General features: G+C 39.5%; 1 protein-coding gene across 2 annotated transcripts in view; it reads left to right on the top strand.

Annotated features, from left to right (window-relative positions):
• The window catches only part of INPP5K (inositol polyphosphate-5-phosphatase K), a 37,500-nt gene extending 21,556 nt beyond the window's left edge, over positions 1 to 15,944 (top strand). Inside the window, exons 7-14 of one of the 2 annotated variants that reach the window (XM_069944369.1) lie at positions 202 to 313; positions 1,305 to 1,414; positions 2,922 to 2,948; positions 8,085 to 8,277; positions 8,848 to 8,985; positions 9,843 to 9,926; positions 10,303 to 10,407; positions 11,719 to 15,944. In XM_069944369.1, the coding sequence (XP_069800470.1) occupies positions 202 to 313; positions 1,305 to 1,414; positions 2,922 to 2,948; positions 8,085 to 8,277; positions 8,848 to 8,985; positions 9,843 to 9,926; positions 10,303 to 10,407; positions 11,719 to 11,811 (862 nt within the window). In that variant the 3' untranslated portion in view covers positions 11,812 to 15,944. The remainder of the gene's footprint in view (positions 1 to 201; positions 314 to 1,304; positions 1,415 to 2,921; positions 2,949 to 8,084; positions 8,278 to 8,847; positions 8,986 to 9,842; positions 9,927 to 10,302; positions 10,408 to 11,718) is intronic. The other variant, XM_069944370.1, reaches the window with a different exon arrangement.
• The last annotated feature ends 2,323 nt before the right edge of the window (positions 15,945 to 18,267 follow it).

Genomic DNA, 18,267 nt, shown 5'->3' with positions numbered 1-18,267 from the left:
TTGGGAAATATAGAGTAATGGTGAGGCCACTGTAAGATACGCAACATGACGAATAACTATCTCATTGGGAAAAGACAAATTATTTCTGTCAATTGTGTTAAAGGAGAAATAATCCTGGCCAAACAATCACCAATATGATATTATATGAGTATTTATGCAATCTCCTAAATATCAACATGTTTCTTTTCTTCTACCACATAGTGTTGTGTTTTGGTTCGGGGACCTCAACTTTCGCATTGCAGACTTCGGAATCCACTTTATTAGAGAAGTTGTCAATAGCAATAGATACAATCTGCTCTGGGAAAAGGACCAGGTAAGTCACCGCAACCCCTTCCACTTAAAGGGTACAAGGAAGAGTTTTACAGGTGTCAGTCGGTTGTGTCTGATGCTGCAGCTCCACTGACATAATATGATATGACTACAGTACTACAGTATGATGACTTTCATTACAGTGAAAGGTTACACCAGTACATAGAAAAGACAATAGATAAAGCTCACAGCTCAGTCTCCCACCCTTCCATGTAGAATGACCACTGCACAGGCAACAGAGGTTACAGGGATAAGGATAAGTATAATTCCTTTGCTGTGGGGCACCTTTAGGGGTTTTGTAGGACTTTTATATTTCTGGCTTATCCTGTGGATAGGTGATAAATTATAATCTTGGGATTATCCCTTTTTAGACCATTTGCAAGTTAATTTAAAGCGGTTTTCGGCCTTATGCTATAATCACCCCATGGCAGGAAATAAGGGACAAGAAAAATACCTCATAGTCACCCCTCAGCTTGCCTCCTGATCAGCACCGTCGCCACTTAGGTGACATTGCTCGCTTACAAATGCATCCCGTATAAAGAGAAGGGTATGGAGATGTTCATTCTGTCTATGAAGGTTGCAGTAAAGCATGCCACTAAATGGCTGCCCCCAAAATAATGTACTAAAAATAAAATAAAAAATGACAACCAGAAAAAAGAAACACATTAGAAAAAAAGTAACCATTTCAGAAACTAATCGGTAAAAAGAAATCTTTGCAACACATTCCTATTAATGACATTGGCTGTATGTTTGGAGTCGTCATCCGGCTGAAGAATAAACATTTGAAGCCAGCTCGAAGATTTCCTATAGGAGACGTCTTACTTTGCAGAATTTTCCCCACACCTGCCTAAAACTTTTCCACAGTACTATACTGTATATCTGCAATGTATTTATGTTACATTACGTTATGTTAAGGTAATACCTGCTGTTATATTGATACATGAAGAAGAGATTATCACTTGTCAAGCAGAGTCTTCCTTCTTGTGCTTTTCTAGTTAAATATTGCTAAGAAGAAAGAACGATTTCTTCAAGGATTTATGGAGGGGCCACTGAAGTTTAAGCCAACATACAAATTTGACCTGAACTCAGATGTATATGATACAAGGTAAAATTATAAGCAAACTGTAGAAGAGTTTACTAAAAGTGCTCATACACCTTCCTCTGGATCAACACTGTAGGCTATTAGGCTGAACTGGATGGATTGGTCTCTTTTTACAGCCTTATAAATTATGGTTCTAGTTTACATATCAGTAAGGTTATTGAGTATGTATACTGATCAAGGGGAGGCATAGTTAAACTGTGTACATAGGGTCCAAACAGCAGGCATAGCCATTCAGTTGCACAAGGATTGCAGGTAACTAAAATATCCCTCCCCAACATCTAATTCCGCAAAAAATCTAAAGAGTAGGGTGCTTGCAGCAGTGTCATGGTGAGCTTGAGGACTTTGTTTTACTAATCAGTTTTCTGATTGATGTAGTTGAAGGGTGTTTCAAGGTCCCCATACACCTTATACGTTTGTCAGCCATACCCACCCCCTCACAAGAGGTTTGGCCATCGGTATAAGATGATATGTTTTCCCGATCAACCACCGACAGATAATGTCGGTGAAGTTAGTGTCAGGCGTGATGGAAAATCACTGCCTGACCCCTTTGTCCTGGGAGAGATAAGCCTTAAAGGGGTTATCCAGTGAAAATCTTTTTCTCTCTAATTAACTGGTTTTAGAAAGTTTCAGAAATTTCAGAAAGTTTTAGAAATTTTTAATTTACTTCTATTTAAAAATCTCAAGTCTTCCCATACTTATCAGCTGCTGTATGCCCCGCAGGAAATGTTTTCTTTCCAGTCTAACACAGTGCTTTCTGTTGACATCTCTGTCCGAGACATAAACTGAGGTGTCAGCAGTGAGCACTGTGTTAGACTGGAAAGAAAACATTTCCTGCAGGACATACATCAGCTGATAAGTATAGGAAGACTTGGGATTTTAAATTTTAGTAAATTACAAATCTGTTACTGTTTTCAGCAGTGGTGGTGAGTGCAATACCGTATTCATAGTTTTGTTGTTTGGGGGAGGCCTTCCCCGCCGGTGGTGTCGGCTGGGTTTTGGTGGGGCATTTTGGGTTTGGTCCTGTGACATTGGGTTTGCGGGGCCATTCCATGGCCTCCCTTCCCTGCAGGTGCACGCTTTGCGGGGTTGGCGGCCATCGACCGACACAGTGTGGAGTTAGCGTAGGGACCCGTGTGAACCAGCAGAACTGCATGTGGTACACGGGACGGTATGGTTTGATCAAATTGTATGCCAACATCCTGACGTTGGTTTTTAAAATAAGCTTAGCAGCACTAGTATCAGCCATAGGTGTGATGTGCAGCCGCTCCTCTCTCTCCATGTCGTGTATTACAAATCTGTATAACTTTCTGAAACCAGTTGATTTGGAAAGAAAAAAAAAAAAAAAAGATTTTCTCTGGATAACCCCTTTAACCCTTCCCCATAGAGAACACAGGATTGATTGGCCGTACCCATTGTTTCTGCGTATGGTGAGGACAGGAGAGATAACTGACAGATCTTATCTATCAATGTTCTGTATCGTATGTACTGATTTATATGCTTCCTTTTTTAGATGGAAGAAGTCACTATTGGGATTTAAGTAAGATTAAAAATCCTTTGCATCCACAACTAAAAATAGTTGTAGATTGTACTAATATAAAACAATCAGTAGTATTCTGCCCTGTGCTAGATGCCATGTCACATGTGTTATAGTGAGATGTAGCTGGTATTGTCTTTGTTTTGTCTCTTTTTTTTTTTTTTAATTAATAGTTATATGTCCTTGTGATTTCCTATAGACATTCATTGTTACTAAACAGCAAAGAGAATGTATCTTGGATATTACAAATACCCAGTAACTTGGAGATATTTATGTAGTAAGATTGTCCTCTCTTGCCCATTTGCCACCAATCACAGCTCACCTTTTAAATATTAATGAAATCTGGTAAAATGAAAGCTGAGCTGTGATTGATTGCAATGGGCAGTGGATATTCTTACTATAAGACTGCTTGATAAATGCTCCTTACCTCTCTTACAGTAAGTTCCAGCACTAGCTTTACCATTCGCTAAATAACATCTAAACAATCAGTAACGTCATGTAACCATCTAGCATCTGTCTTTAAAAATGACCTATGGTCAGTATAAAACTTATATACAATGTATATGCATAATGCTGAGGGGGCATAAATGAGGCACAGGTGGTGTGAATATGAGGCTGAGGGAGTAGTAAATATGGGGCTTTAAATGAAGTTCAGGTGGGCGTGAGTATAATGGTACTTTTACACGGAGCGATAATTCGCACGATTACCGATTTAGAATGAACGATGTTTTTTTCATAACTATCAGCGTTTACACGGAACGATACATCGTACGAAAAAATCGTTTTGCGATCGCTTAAGCCTATCTCATACATAGGTGAAATCGTTGAAAGACTGTTTACATGGAACGATCTGCGAATTTTTTGTGAACGATCAACGACGATTTGAGAAGTTGTTGAAAGATCAAAATTAACGATTTCTCGCTCGTCGCTTGATCGTTGGCTGCATTTACACGTACGATTATCGTTCAAATTCGACCGTTATCGTGCAAATTCGAACGATAAATCGTTCCGTGTAAGACCACCATAAGGCTGGGCGGGTTGTGGATATAAGATTTGGGGATATGAATCAGGCTCAGGGGGTGTGAATATGAGGTTCAGGTGATATGAATCATGCCAAGGGGACTGTAAATATGAGGCTCAGGGGATTGTGAATATAAGGCCCAGGGGGTGTCGAGTCGGGCTAGGAGAGGTTGTAAATATGGCTGAGAGGGCATGAATCTGGCAAAGAAGCTATAAATATGTGCACATTTACACTCACCTGACGTTTTAGGGGATCACACAGTCACAACCAAATAGTAAAACTCTTATTTTTGATACTAACCACAGGTCCTCCTTAAAGCAGCGTTAGTACTAGTGGTTAACAACCTTAGATAACAGCGTGTAGTTCATAGACACTTGTGTGCTGAAAAGGGAAGCTGTACTTTTGCTCCGGATTCACCTGCTGTATTATAAGATTATATATATATTGGTTTGCTGTTTAGTTCCTTTTTCAGTATAGCTTTGACCAATTCATCAGGATCAAGCACATAAAATTATACTTTATTATCCAAGAGGCATTCTCTTTCTCTAGAAATAAATTACATGTACCCGTTATTTGTATGTTGCCTTGGGTGCTATGTATAAATTATGCAGATAGAAAGTGCTTAATGCATGTAGTGGCCTTTGTGGGAAAATAAAAAATGTATATTTAGTTTCTCTGACCCCCAAGCTGAACAGATCAGTGAATCCACATAAAGTGCCAGCTTCCCAACATGACCCTTGTCTAATAACAGTGTATTTAGGGAAGGGTTCATATGTGCCCTAGTGAACATTGTTTGTAATAGTCCTTCCATCTCCTATTTAACAGCAGTGCATTACAAAGAATCGGCACCTGGGCCCTACCTGAGGTGCTAACAGTGTGCTGTAGTTGTCAGCCCCCTTGTGAGCGTGTTATATTTTAGTAATCTGTCCATGGAGTGGATTATGCCGCACTCTAGCACGCCTCACCACTCCTTCCTCCTCCCTCTTCTTCATGAAAAATCTCTGCTGCCTGGCTCCTGCTCTCTCACACTGTCAGTGTCTCTGAGTGTTTATTGTAGACATAAACTGTCTATAGAGGACTGATCTGCAGTAAGGGCCCTATTACACAGAACGATACTCGGCTGAATCGGCCCTATCCGGCTGATTATCATTCCGTGTTATAAACACAATGATCAGCCGATGACAATGATCATCGGCTGATCGTTGATATAGGTTTGGACCTATAATTGGTCTGATTATCGCTCCATGTAATAAAGCCCTAAATGTGTTGAAGCTGTGGTCTAGGGGTAACTCTCCTGTCTAAAGACCGGTATCAATTTTTCCTGAGTTTCGATTCCCAGATGGAAATAAAATATAGTTGTGTTTTTTTCTCATCATTGTTTAAAAAAATGAATTTTTAAAACCAATTTGGCCCTGATTGGGAATTCTTTGCACTTTTAGGCTATGTTCACACTGCGTATGAATCCGTCCGTAGTGCGAACCGCGAATATACGCACGTAGTTTTGAGGTTGATGCGTTCGCTTGAAAGTATACGATATACACCCGCACAATGCACACTACATACGAGCTTACAGCCGGATCGTATACGGTGCCGTGAAAAATGAACAAGACCATTGTATGAGGACGGAAATGTTCCAACTCACGGCCGTGGATTTCCATGCGGTCCCATACAAAGTACTTATTTCAGCCAAATTGAACTTGATTTTTCCATCCAAAAGGTTCTGTGTGGTTTACAGGGCTGGGTGAAGATTTCCAAGTAAATGACCTGCCTCAGATCGCTTCGAAACAAGCTAGGGAAGCATAACTGTACTACGGGCGTATGTTCGCGGTTCGTACGCATCCACATCAGTATTGTGGTCCTCATATTGCAACCAAAACCAGGAGTGGATTAAAAACACAAAAAGGATCTGTTCACACAATAACTGCCATTATTTCAATACAAAAGCCGTTGTTTTAAAATAACAGCAAATATTTGCCATTAAATGGCAGGCATCCACTCAATTTCAACAATGTGTGAACAGATCCTTTCTGTGTTTTTAATCCACTCCTGGTTTTGGTTGCAATATGAGGACCACAATACTGACTGAAATATACGTAGTGTGAACCCAGCCTTAAAAATGATACAATACTGAGGAAAAATAAAAAAAATTCTGTTGGGGATTTGAATCCAGGAAGAAACTGTTACAGCTCCAACACAGTGAGGCTAAATGTAGATCATCCCTCTGTAGGCAGTTTATGGCTGAAATACTTAGAGACACTGGCTGACAGCTGAGCGAGCAGGAGACCGGGCAACAGAAATTATTAATGAAGAAGAGGGAGTAGTGAGGAGTGCCAGAGTGCAGCACAAACGCTGAGCCACAACTCCTCTTTGACTCTTCATTACAGTAGGAGACCCGAGACTCCATGGACAAATTACCTAAAGATAACATGCTGACTAGGGGACTACCAACTACAGGACACTGGCAGCATCTCTGGTAGGGCCTGGGTGCTGACAGATTCCCTTTAACCATGTAATGTTCCTCTCTGTGCCATGCTGCTGTGTGAGCTGATCATATAGAAACAGATCATGTTGTTTAGTTGAATTTTTATTGGAATATGCATTGATTTTGCAGTGTGGCCGACGTCATTTCTTATTCATCTCTTTGTTTGCTTTGTATATTCATCGTGACAACTCCTTTGAATGCTGCAGCTTTAGTGTTTATCTAGAACCACAGAAAACACATTATAATGTAATGATGAGTTGCAAATAAAGTCAGCTCCTCTCTGCCTTTATGTATGTATGTATGTATGTGTGTGTGTGTATATATATATATATATATATATATATATATATATGTACAGTATATTGCTTATAAAAGGTTTTCTGTTTTTCATCATAAGTCTGCAGTCATCATATAGCATCACATACCATCCTTATAACTATCCTCCACTTTTGATGCACATTTGGGATTTTTGATAAAATTTTTTAGGACCATTTCCAACTTCATGACCATTCAAGTGGTTCCTTACAGAAATTTTAGGTGCATGAATGCACAGCAACCGCACCTAAAGGGGTAGCAGCCCAAAAGTCCAAGATATTCCACACTGGTAGACTAAGACCCCTGCTGTGGGCGACATCTTTGCACAGGCACAACAACTGAGATTACCATATAGCACCAGTACATGAACAAATTATGTAAACTCACCTTTCCAAGTGGTCGTCTTCCAACCCTTAGGCACTATGGGGGACATTTATCAAGGGGTTTGCACCTAATTTTTGGTAAATAATTGCATTTTTCACCCATTTTTGGTCTAAGTTCTATTTATGAACCAGTATTCGACAGGTGAATATTTTTAGATGCAATTTTTTTTTTTTTTTTAATCTGCCTGTTTTAAGTATTCACCCAAAAGTTTGCATAATCCGGGATTAGCGCCCAATTTATCATTTGTGACTTTTTAAAAAGTCGCATAAACAGACGCAAGCTTACGTCTGGTCAGAACTAGGTGAATAAAACAGCGTAATTTTTTCATAGTTGCGCCTTTTTAATTTAGATGCATTTACTATGGCAGTGCTACAGTTTAATGAATCAATCACAAGATATTAGCGCAAAATACACACCAATCCCCATTAGTTGCACTTATTAGACTCCTTAGTAAATGTCCCTCTATGTGTGTATGGAGACTGTTCTGCATTGTGCAGGGCCATACAGTTCACTAATGCAAAGCTCTATGGCATCTTTGTCTGCTGTACATGTTTTTTGGCTGTCATTTGTATGTAACCATCTTCCCATTCAAGAGCACCAGAAGAGAAATCACACCATTTTTTATCTCTTTGATTCATTAAGATTCTAACTATATAAATCCTCTGTATGAAGCTGGTATTGTAAAGGCTGTATAGGTAAAAGGCTTATGCAATTTTCTGCCATTTTATAACTAATTGGTCCAAATGGTGGGTGCAGCTTGAAACAAGATATTTCTAATTTGGTTTACAACAGAATACTAGTCATGGAAGCTAGAGGGCCTATAAGGGCACAGTTCCTTACAAGACTCCCTGGATAGCGCCTATAGTCGAACCAATTAGAACCAGAGACTTTGCTGATTCTTTGTATAACCTGTAGTATACAATACATTATTTTCTAGTGGGAAGAAACGCAAACCAGCTTGGACAGATCGTATTCTTTGGAAATTAAAGGAGGATTCAGAAAGTGAACTGGATGAAGCTTCAGGGTCAGATTTTGAACATATCTTAAAAGTCCATTTAGAAAAGTATGCAAGCCATATGAGCTATGGAATCAGTGATCACAAGCCGGTTACAGGAACCTTCACGTTGCAGGTACATACCTTATACACTACCATATGATGCATATTGTAACTTTATATATTCATCAACCAGAACACTAAAACTTCCCTATATTGTGTTGAGACATGAACTCCACAGGACTTCCAAAGGCTTGTATGGTGTAGGTCTTTCGCTTACATGACCATTGGAGGTGCTTTCAGCCTTGCAGTGGCTCTGCTTAAACATTCCTACCAGTTTGTGGCTACACAGCCCCATACACAAAAAGATGTAATTTTATAATGTATGATATCTTTCTGTCAAAGTACAGTAGGCTAGCTCTTACTTGTCATGCACATTTGGGAATATTGGCTATCTATGACTGGTCCTCTCTTGGACCACATTTGGTTGGTACGAACTACTGCATACTAGAAACATCCCATAAGACCTGCTGTTTTGTGACCAAATAGACATGACATTATAAAGAACTACTGTATGTAGCAGTCAATGGACAGTGAACTATATAAAAAAGTCATGTCTTGGAAGAATGCTTATATAATGTATTTGTGGGGATCTAAATGTCTTGCTGGCTAACATGTTCTAAGTGAATTGTAACATTACTTGTAGATGAAGCCTCTGATCCTGGCACCTTCGGTTACTCTTAGAGCAGAGGGAGAATGGAACGCTGATCACGACTCTCTCATCAGCTATTCTGTGAGCAAAGATTTTCCCAGCAGCACCTGGGACTGGATTGGGCTCTATAGGGTATGTCATGGTTAATGCAACCTGCGTAAGTGTAGTTTATATTCAGATCAGTTGACAGCTGCTTCCTGTGATCACTCATGCAACACGCCGTTCATAAACAAGCAGCTTTCTGTGAAGTTTTGTAATGTGTTTTATATAAGCATTTCTTTTCCTGTAGAGTCCTTGGATCTTGGGTTTTACTGATTTAGGATGTTCTTTGGACAGTAGTTTCTCTGTGAAGGCAGATATATTAATTCTCCTCAGTACAAAACAGATAAATTACTGGCACTGCCCCAAGTTGTCCTGAAGAAGCTCAAATCAGGATCAGCTATGAAGAATGCTATAGTGGTGCTTTGTGGGCCAAGCAAGCTAAATATACTGCAAAGGAAAAAACTGCAAATAAGCAAGAAAAAAAATAATTGTAAAGTAGTGGTCACTGGATGACAATAAATTCCCATGGCTCTTTCATGTGTAGTCCAAAAGTGTTTGAGCTGTACAATCAGTGTAATAAAACAGTTCTCCGCTGCATTTGGGTTCACATTTTATAGCTTTAGATATTTTCAAGGAACGATATATAGAGCATATGTCTAGGTTATAAAAGTTTAATCTCGGCACTCACCCTAATGCTTCATAATTTTTATTGTAGAGAAAAAAGTCCATCACAAAACACAACGGCAACAGGACGTTTCGTCTTGAGGACGAAACGTCCTGTTGCTGTTTTATTTTGTGCTGGACTTTTTTCTCTACAATAAAAATTATGAAGCATTAGGGTGAGTGCCGAGATTGAACTTTTATAATATTGTTGGAATTTTTTCTTACTGTGAGCACCACCCTAGACACAGAAGTGCCGTCTAAAAGACTTTTCCAATGTTTTCTAGGTTGGCTTCAGACATACAAATGACTATGTCACTTATGCCTGGGTTAAAGATGATGAAATTTCTTTCAGTAAAGACTGTAGTCAGGTAAGATAATATACTTTCATCCATTGCAGCAGCTACATCTATAAAATCAGTGTTTGTCAGCCCTGAATTCACTTTTACCATTGTTGCTATAGGCTGCATATACATTCCCCAATCAGAGCATACATAGTGCTAAGTTTGTTCAAAAGTTCTTATACCATAAAATTTGATCAGGTGGGTTTGTCGTTCCATTTTATTTATCTGTAATAAAGTTAAGTTTTGTTTGACAGGCCAAGGCACTGCTGTCTTAGTGTTTAATTGTGGTTTAAAGTAATATATTCTGTATGAATGTTTAATCATCTCTGTATGCTAAAAGATGGAAATACCAGAAGGTGGCTAGATGTAACCTTCTAACCTTAGAATTGTTTCCACCATGTAGGTTTACATTAGTGCTGATGAAATTCCACTTGATGGAGGTGAATTTCTTTTGGGCTATTTCTGTCATAACCTGCAGTGTTTGGCTGGCATCAGTGAGCCTTTTCAGGTAGGTGAATTGACTGCATATGCCAGGGATGTAGTTGGGGGTGGGTAATGACAGAGCATATGGTGCACGTGCTGTGTACTGGGCCAGGTGCCAGCATGCCATTCTGTTCTGGTCTGGGTATTTAGATGCAAGGATTGGGCAGCAGACATAAGCTTTTTTCCTGGTGAAAGAAGGCCTGCCCATGCCTCTGTGTATACAAATCATATTGTGTATGAGAACAAGTGGGTTCCCATCAAGATTTGACCAGAAGTGTCACAAATATGTCAGCATCCTGTCAATAAGGGATGCTGTTGTCTACTAGCACATATTGGCAGCAGCCCCATTTACTTTAATGGCCTGGGTGTAGTTACACCATTAGTCGCACATATAAGTCTGGTCTGTTGTGCTTTAAGTTCCATTAAAGAGAAGCTATCATCTAATTCTAAGAGCCCTTTTTATATGAGTGTACGTGTCCCTTAGTCTATTTCTAAAGATACAGACTGCCTATGCACGTTCATTATAACTTTCAAAATCTAAAACAACAGTAGATGTGAGATAAAGCAAGTTTGCCATATATTCATTATTTATGTTATCACTGTTATTATTGTGTATATTGTTATTATTATGTTATCATGCTGTAAAACAAGAACTTACCAGAAATCCAGGTCCAGTCTCCTGAAGGCAGATTTTCTAACTTGTACTGGTTGTAAAAAAGAGACTAAACACAGGAATTCCAGCCAGTACAGAGAGTCACGGCTCACATGACAGATCTACCTGTTTTCTGACTGTTTTTGAGAAAAAAAAAGAGTTAGAAAACAGGAAGTGTTGCGTTTTCATACCTGCTTTATATCACATCTACTGTTGATTTAGAAAGTTATAGCGACAGTGACACTTTAAATTAAATAACAATAATAATCAGTACGATTCTGAATTTAGCCTACCTAAAGGAAACCTGTTACATTGAAAACACAATTTTATAGAGCAAGAGAAGCTGAGCCGATTGATATATAGTTTTGTAGGAAGTTCAGGATAACTTGTTATTTATTTATGTAAATGTCTGTTAGGTTTGGGCTAAGCAGTCATGTGGGTGGTGCTAATCAGTGTACATAATCAGTGTTGGTGTATAAGTGTACATAAAGAGAGAACTGTCAATCACTGAGTAGGAACTATCCACATGACTACTTACCCTAGAATTAGAGATTTGCATGAATAAACAAAAAGTTATTCTGGAACTTTTTCCACAAAACTATATATCACTCTGCGCCGCTCCTCCTACAAGTTACCTCTCTATCTCTTATCCTCTGTCCTGTGTTTCTTTTTTTTTTTGCATAGATACAACCAGGAAGGACCTTATCAGCAAAAGATGGCACAGAAGAATTGGACGATTCCAGCAAGTCCGACATGTTCACAGGAGCTGGATTTTAGAAGCCGTGTAATATGCTCTGAAATTCTTGTATGTTTGAATGCCTTGTGTTGCTCTAGAGCTGCACAGGAACACAGCGTCTGCTTAGCGTACTCTCAGCAAAAATGTGTTTACACTCTCTTACAAAGGAGAACATATCGTATATCACTGAATACCGCAGAACATTAATGGACTATTTTTTAGTTTTGTTTTTTTTTTTAATCATTTCAATTTCAGAATAGTTTCATTTACCTAAAAGGTGTTATTTTTAATTTTTAAATGATTGAGTGGAAAATGCTCATGACGTATAAATGCAGCCAACAATTACTCTTAGCCAATATACTTTGCCCTTCTCATTTTGTAGTATGTTTGTGTATTGTAACTTACATATATGTCCATGTTATTGCAATCCAGTATGTGCATCTGCTACTGAAGATAATCTCCAGGGACTGACAGGTCCCTCATAGTACACTGTGCTGCATACAACTTTTAATCGCACATTTTTTTAATGTTCTAAAACAAAAAAAAAATATCATAACTGTCTACAGAATGATAAACTATATAGATGTAGAAATCTTAAGGTCCTGTAAATGCCAAAGGATAAAAATAGGGCGTATTCAAGTCTACTGGTAATAAGATGGATCAGAACATCATGTTTGTTTGTTTCCTAGCAGAAATTACTGTATTTGTTTCTACACTGATTTTTGAATATTCAGCATGGTGGTACCAGGCCGGAGCCACATGCTCCATTTTGTGAACTGACATGTCTTGTAATATGAATAGCGGCCGCAGAAAACTGACACATCAGTTTTTCATGCGGATTCCATTCCATTAATTCCAAAACAACATATGTTTTGTATAAATCACAGCCGTTGTTGCAAATTGAAACACCGCCGTGATTTATTCAAAACATACATTGTGTGAACATAGCCCAAGGGTATGCTCACACTGAGTAAAATGGGCAGAATTCTCAATTCTGAAGTCAATTCCTTGAACGGAGAGCAACGGAAGTGGAGGTGTGCGAGTCCTCCCATAGAGACACTGTGGGACACTGAGGCAGACGGGATTCTGCGGCAGAGTGCTCCTCCACGGAATTACGCCGGTTTTACATACCCTTAGGGTGGGTTCACACCTGCAGGATCTGCAGCAGATTTGAAGTTGCAGATTTGCTTCTAATCTGCAACTTCAAATCTGTGCCATCAAGTTGGCTGCAGATCCTGTACGTGTGAACCCACCCTTAAAGCAAGTCATCTTGGCAAATTGGCAAAAACAAGTGTCTTTTTTAATGTGCATTTTGGAAATATGGAAATGTATACATGTATGTACTTAGAATTACACCTCAATAGCTTATGGGCACAGATTGTGTAGAACACTAGACTCTACCCTGCCACTAAGCCACACCTGGAACATAGTAGTGCACTTCTCAAGAGAGTTTCCTTCCTACCTCCTTTTCCCTGTCTCTCTCTCTACATTTCCTACTTTTCTCCCTCTTTCTCTCTCTCTCTCTGTTTCTCTCTCTCTCTGTCTCCCTCTCTCTCTCTCTCTTGCCCAGTTTTATGACTACGATTGCTCTAAAACACGCTAGCTGGTTTTACAGTGAATTATACACCATGTTGCTTACTGTCCATAATTCGAGCAGCATGAAACTTATGACAGGTTCCGTGTAACTCTTTACCCCCAGGGATGACTCTTGTAGGTACGTATGCTTAGAAAGTGATAAGATGAGGACATGAGATGCTGAAGTAGCCTAGGTATGTCTGACAATGTATAGCGTTTACTGAATTATATAGCCTTCCCAAACAGCAGGGATTTGTATGTCATTTCTTCAGTCACAAGCATAACAAGGGTTTTATTCCATACTTTGGGGAATGATACTTTCACCTATATGACTATGTATTTAGAACCTAGCCTAAGGGTAGACCTTCCACGAAAAGTATTGAGAACCCATTTAATCCTCACTATTGCAAGACATGGATGCTGTGGCTCTATGAAATAAGGCTTGGGCTGCACAGCAAACTTTGGCTGCCTGCAAATAGTGTCACTATATTACGGTAATATAATTTTTAGTGTTCTGCTATTAGAAACAGTTCAGACCAAGAACAAGACTGACACTTTTTTTAAAGCAGACAATTTTTTAAGATGTTATTTAAATAGGTACAATCACAACTGATCACTAGAACGAGTCGAGAAAAGAGCGCGCTAAGCATGTTCTCTCCCAGCTCTGTGTGATTTCTAATGTAAATCTATAGGAGTGTCTCTATTGCACATGGGAGAGGAGTACTCAGCCACACACTTCTCTTCCTGCTTATTCTAGTGATCACTATGAATCCTCAAAGGCTGACTGACTCAGATACACTACTTTCACTAGTTCAATCTGCCGTTGTGTGTGTGTATATATAAATATATAGTAATCTTATATTTGAGTGGATCAGATTGCTTTGTTTCTATTATAATATATATTAATGGCCATGTAGTGCACACATTAGGTATCAAAGGACTTTCAAGGACCAAAAAGATCTTTAGTGCCTTGCTCCTTTTTGCTATGAGACTATGAAGAGCTTTACTGTACTTCTGTGTTAGGTGCTTTGACCATGCTTTACATATGTGAGGTTTACGTATGTTCACCACTTGGTAAATTGCTCTAATGCCTTTAACAATTTACTTTCTCAGGCATATGTCTTTAATACGGCAGGCTCATCTGGGGAAGGTACATTTATGGGTTAAATTCTCCTCTCTGCAAAAGTCTTAAAAAGCAGCAGGATGAACCTACTCCCCCAGATAGCTCATCAGTGCTAGTTTGTATACTATGCACTTCTGATATTTTAGTTGTGTATGTAACCAGATAGTAATAAGCTGATTATTGTGCCTGGTACTTTTTTATTGTTAAAGATCTATAACCTGCTGCTGTAAGTGTATGATTAAATGTATAATGCTTCAGCTTTCTGGGATCAGAGATCATGCCCTATATGAATATTCCCAAAAATTTTTTAAGTATAGTTCTCAAAACAACAGTGTAAGGAGAGGGCTCTGTTCACACTGCTACTCACCATCCCTGTCGGATCCAGCAGTTTTGTGTTTCAAAGAGACACAGAATTAACCTGATCAGACTACCCAAGTGAACAGGGTCCACCAGTGACCATTTGAATCTGTGGGATAACATCCATTACAATAGTGAACAGAAGTCTTGACTCTAGTGTGAACATAGCCTGATATGCATAACTGTTTTTTTTTTTTACTTTATAATTTTATAGTTTTCTTTTTGTTTATGATTTTTAATAAGTTCCATTGGCCAATTGTCCGGACCAAAATTTTCTAATCTCTAAGTGGGTTACACTTAGATATACCAAACTTCATCATGTCAAAAATAATTGTCTATATTAGAGACAAATAAAAGAATTACATGTCACAGCATTGGCTGCCAGATCCTACATTTTCTTGCAAGCTGGCCATAGACTGACAGATTTAGCTCACATAACCGTATTTATCTCATGAAGACAGACAATGGCTTCTTTTATCTGGACTGATCAGCCATTAGCCTCTGCAGAAGGAATGTAGTATTACATGGTGACCATTCATGTGAAGCATGAACAAACTGGGTCCTCAAAGGGGGGATCCGGAGCCCTGAAGCCTTTGTCTGTGATATCTACTGTATATGTCCTACAGGGCATCTGGACAGGGCTTGTTTTCTTGAGATACCCCTGTTAAATATTATATGCCATTATATTTTTCTAATATCTGAACTATAGTTCCAGAGAACACAATTGCTGACACTGTATTTCTCCACATTTATCAATACAAGCACTTATGCTATGTGTATAGCTATGGCTATCTTTTCTCATAGCCGGCAGCCTGTTATTTTGTTAGTGGTTTTAGTAGAAGATAGGCCTGTTATTTATTAGTTGAGGTGTACATATAATATTTGCATTTATTAGATGTTATATGAATAAAAATATATTTAGCTATTTTAAGTGTTCTGTGGGTTGGCTTCATAAAGAAAATATCCAAGCTGGCTGCTTATTACAGATCATGTATGCTCTCATTGTTAGGATTTTGTTATAGTCACATCTTATGTCAACTATAAATCACTTTTTTTTTTTTTTTTCCCCTATTTTTAAAGATATTGGATACTAACAAATAAATGCAAAGTGGCAAAGCATTGTTTTATTGTGTTTTTATTTGTGTTACTGAGTTTTACGGCTAACTTGAATGGTTAGCCAAAAGTACTGTATAAATTACCAAACACAGTGTAAGGCCATGTTCCCACGTAGTAAGACACTGGCCGGTGTCAGAGAAGGTCATCCGGGCCGGTACTGCACGCTCCATTGTGTGCATTGACTGGTTCTCTGTGACCACTATTCATTGAATAGCGGCCACAGAAAACTGAAATGTCAGTTTTGCAGCGCTGCTAGGGATCCCAGCCGGAGTGTATACTATGCTAAAATTATTATGTTAATTTGTTTTCCCTAAGACCCATTGGCATCACAACATATGGGGTAAATTCGCCCCTGCGAGCCCCTGGGACGAAGGAATATTTAATGAAAAAATAACAATTAAATTTTAATCCCCTCCTCCATGAGGTATAAATAGGCTCCACCTCCCCCTAGACCTCAGTCTAATTATAAAGAAACATAAAACACAGGGAGGGAGTCTTGTGATGCCAATGGGTCTTAGGGAAAACAAATTAACATAATAATTTTAGCTTCCCTTACGTCCCATTGGCATCACAACATATGGGGAATTAGCAAGCATTATCCCCAATGGGCGGGTTATTTATTACGTCCGCATTAAGAACAGATCTTGCAAAGGTTGTTCTTGACAAGAAAGAAGTATCCAGCCTGAAATATCTCACAAAGGTAGTCAAAGACGACCAGGTAGTTGCCTGTCATATGTCCTCAAGTGGCACAGCGGCACGCTCTGCCCAAGTGGAGGCCACAGCTCTAGTAGAGTGAGCCCTGGTAAATTCTGGTGGATCCAGATCAGCAGAGGAGTAACATAAGGCAATGGAATCACAGATCCATCTGGATATTGAAGGTTTTGAAGCCTTCCTCCCCTTGTTCTTTCCTGCGAAAGGGATAAAGTAATTCTCATCTTTACGAAAATCACCTACTCTATGTAGATAGATCTTGATAGCTCTGGATACGTCCAATAAAGAAAGATCCAAGTCTTCTTTAGATGATCCAGTAGGAGAAAATACAGGCAATACTATTGGCTGGTTGATGTTGGCAAATGAAGCCACCATAGGCAGGAATCCTGGAAGGAACCTAAGGATAACTTTGTCTTGGGAAAAAATCACGTATGGAGGTGCGGAGCCAAGGGCTTGAAGTTCTCCAACTCTCTTAGCAGAGGTAATGGCTAGTAAAAGAGAAACTTTCAATGTTAACTTGAAGTCTACTTCCTCCCAAGGCTTAAAGGAAGGAAGACACAGGCGTCTCAACACAAAGGATAAGTCCCATGGGTCTACCTGCTTTACCAGGTTAGGCCTAGTCTAGCCTTAACAAAATTCTTTACCTCCAAGATCTGAAAGAAACGTGAGTTTAGGTGTGCAGAGAGGGCTGCTCTCTGCACCTTGATGGAACTAGGTTTTAATCCTTTATAGAAGCCTTCCTGTAAAAACTCCAATGACTGTGGAGTAGAAGGTTTAAGTCCATCAATACTCCTGCTTGCACACCAATCTTGAAAATCTTCCAAATACGTGCATAAGATTTATTTGTAGTGCTACTACGAGCGTGAGAAAGAGTATACTATACCTTCTCAGAAGAACTAGAGTCTAATATGGTCCTCTCAGTCTCCAAGCTGTCAAGCTGAGGCTGGAAGATTCCTGCACAGATGTTGACCCTGGAATATTAGATCCGGATGCAGAGGTAACCTCCAAAATTCCCCTCTGCTCATATTCATGGGCAGGGTGAACCATGACCCCTTCGGCCAGAAGGGAGTTATTATTATTACTGACGACTGATCTAGACTGATCTTCGTCAAACTTTGGGAATCATGGCTATGGGAGGAAAGATAGACGCCAGCTGGTATGTCCATGGTATTGTCATTGAGTCCAATACCGTGGGATTGTCTGCCCTGTAAAGGGAACAGAAATTCCTCAGTTTGGCATTGCTTGCTGATGCCATGAGGTCTCTCTGCGGAAGCCCCCACCTCTGGGTTAACTGAATGAACACTCTCCTTGAGAGAGACCATTCCCCCGGTAATGTCAGGCCTCGACTCAATCCGCCAATATATTGTCGACACCCCTGATATGAATCGCAGAGAGTCTGGTTATTCTGGTTTCTGCCCAACAGAAAAATCTCCTCTACTTCCCTGAGGAGAGAAGGGATCTGGTACCTCCCTGTTTAGGTACGCCACACAGGTCCTGTCGTTCATCCGGATTCTGACTGCTCTCTGTAAAATAGGAGGAGAAAAATGAAGAAGAGCTAGGTAAATCACTCGGAGCTCCCTCACGTTGGAGGGCAGAGCGGATTCCTGTTGACTCC

The sequence above is a fragment of the Dendropsophus ebraccatus genome, chromosome 11 (assembly GCF_027789765.1).
Source record: "Dendropsophus ebraccatus isolate aDenEbr1 chromosome 11, aDenEbr1.pat, whole genome shotgun sequence".
NCBI classification, from domain to species: Eukaryota; Metazoa; Chordata; class Amphibia; order Anura; family Hylidae; genus Dendropsophus; species Dendropsophus ebraccatus.
The sequence above is the reverse complement of the archived record's forward strand: the minus strand, read 5'-3'. Positions and strand labels throughout refer to the sequence as shown.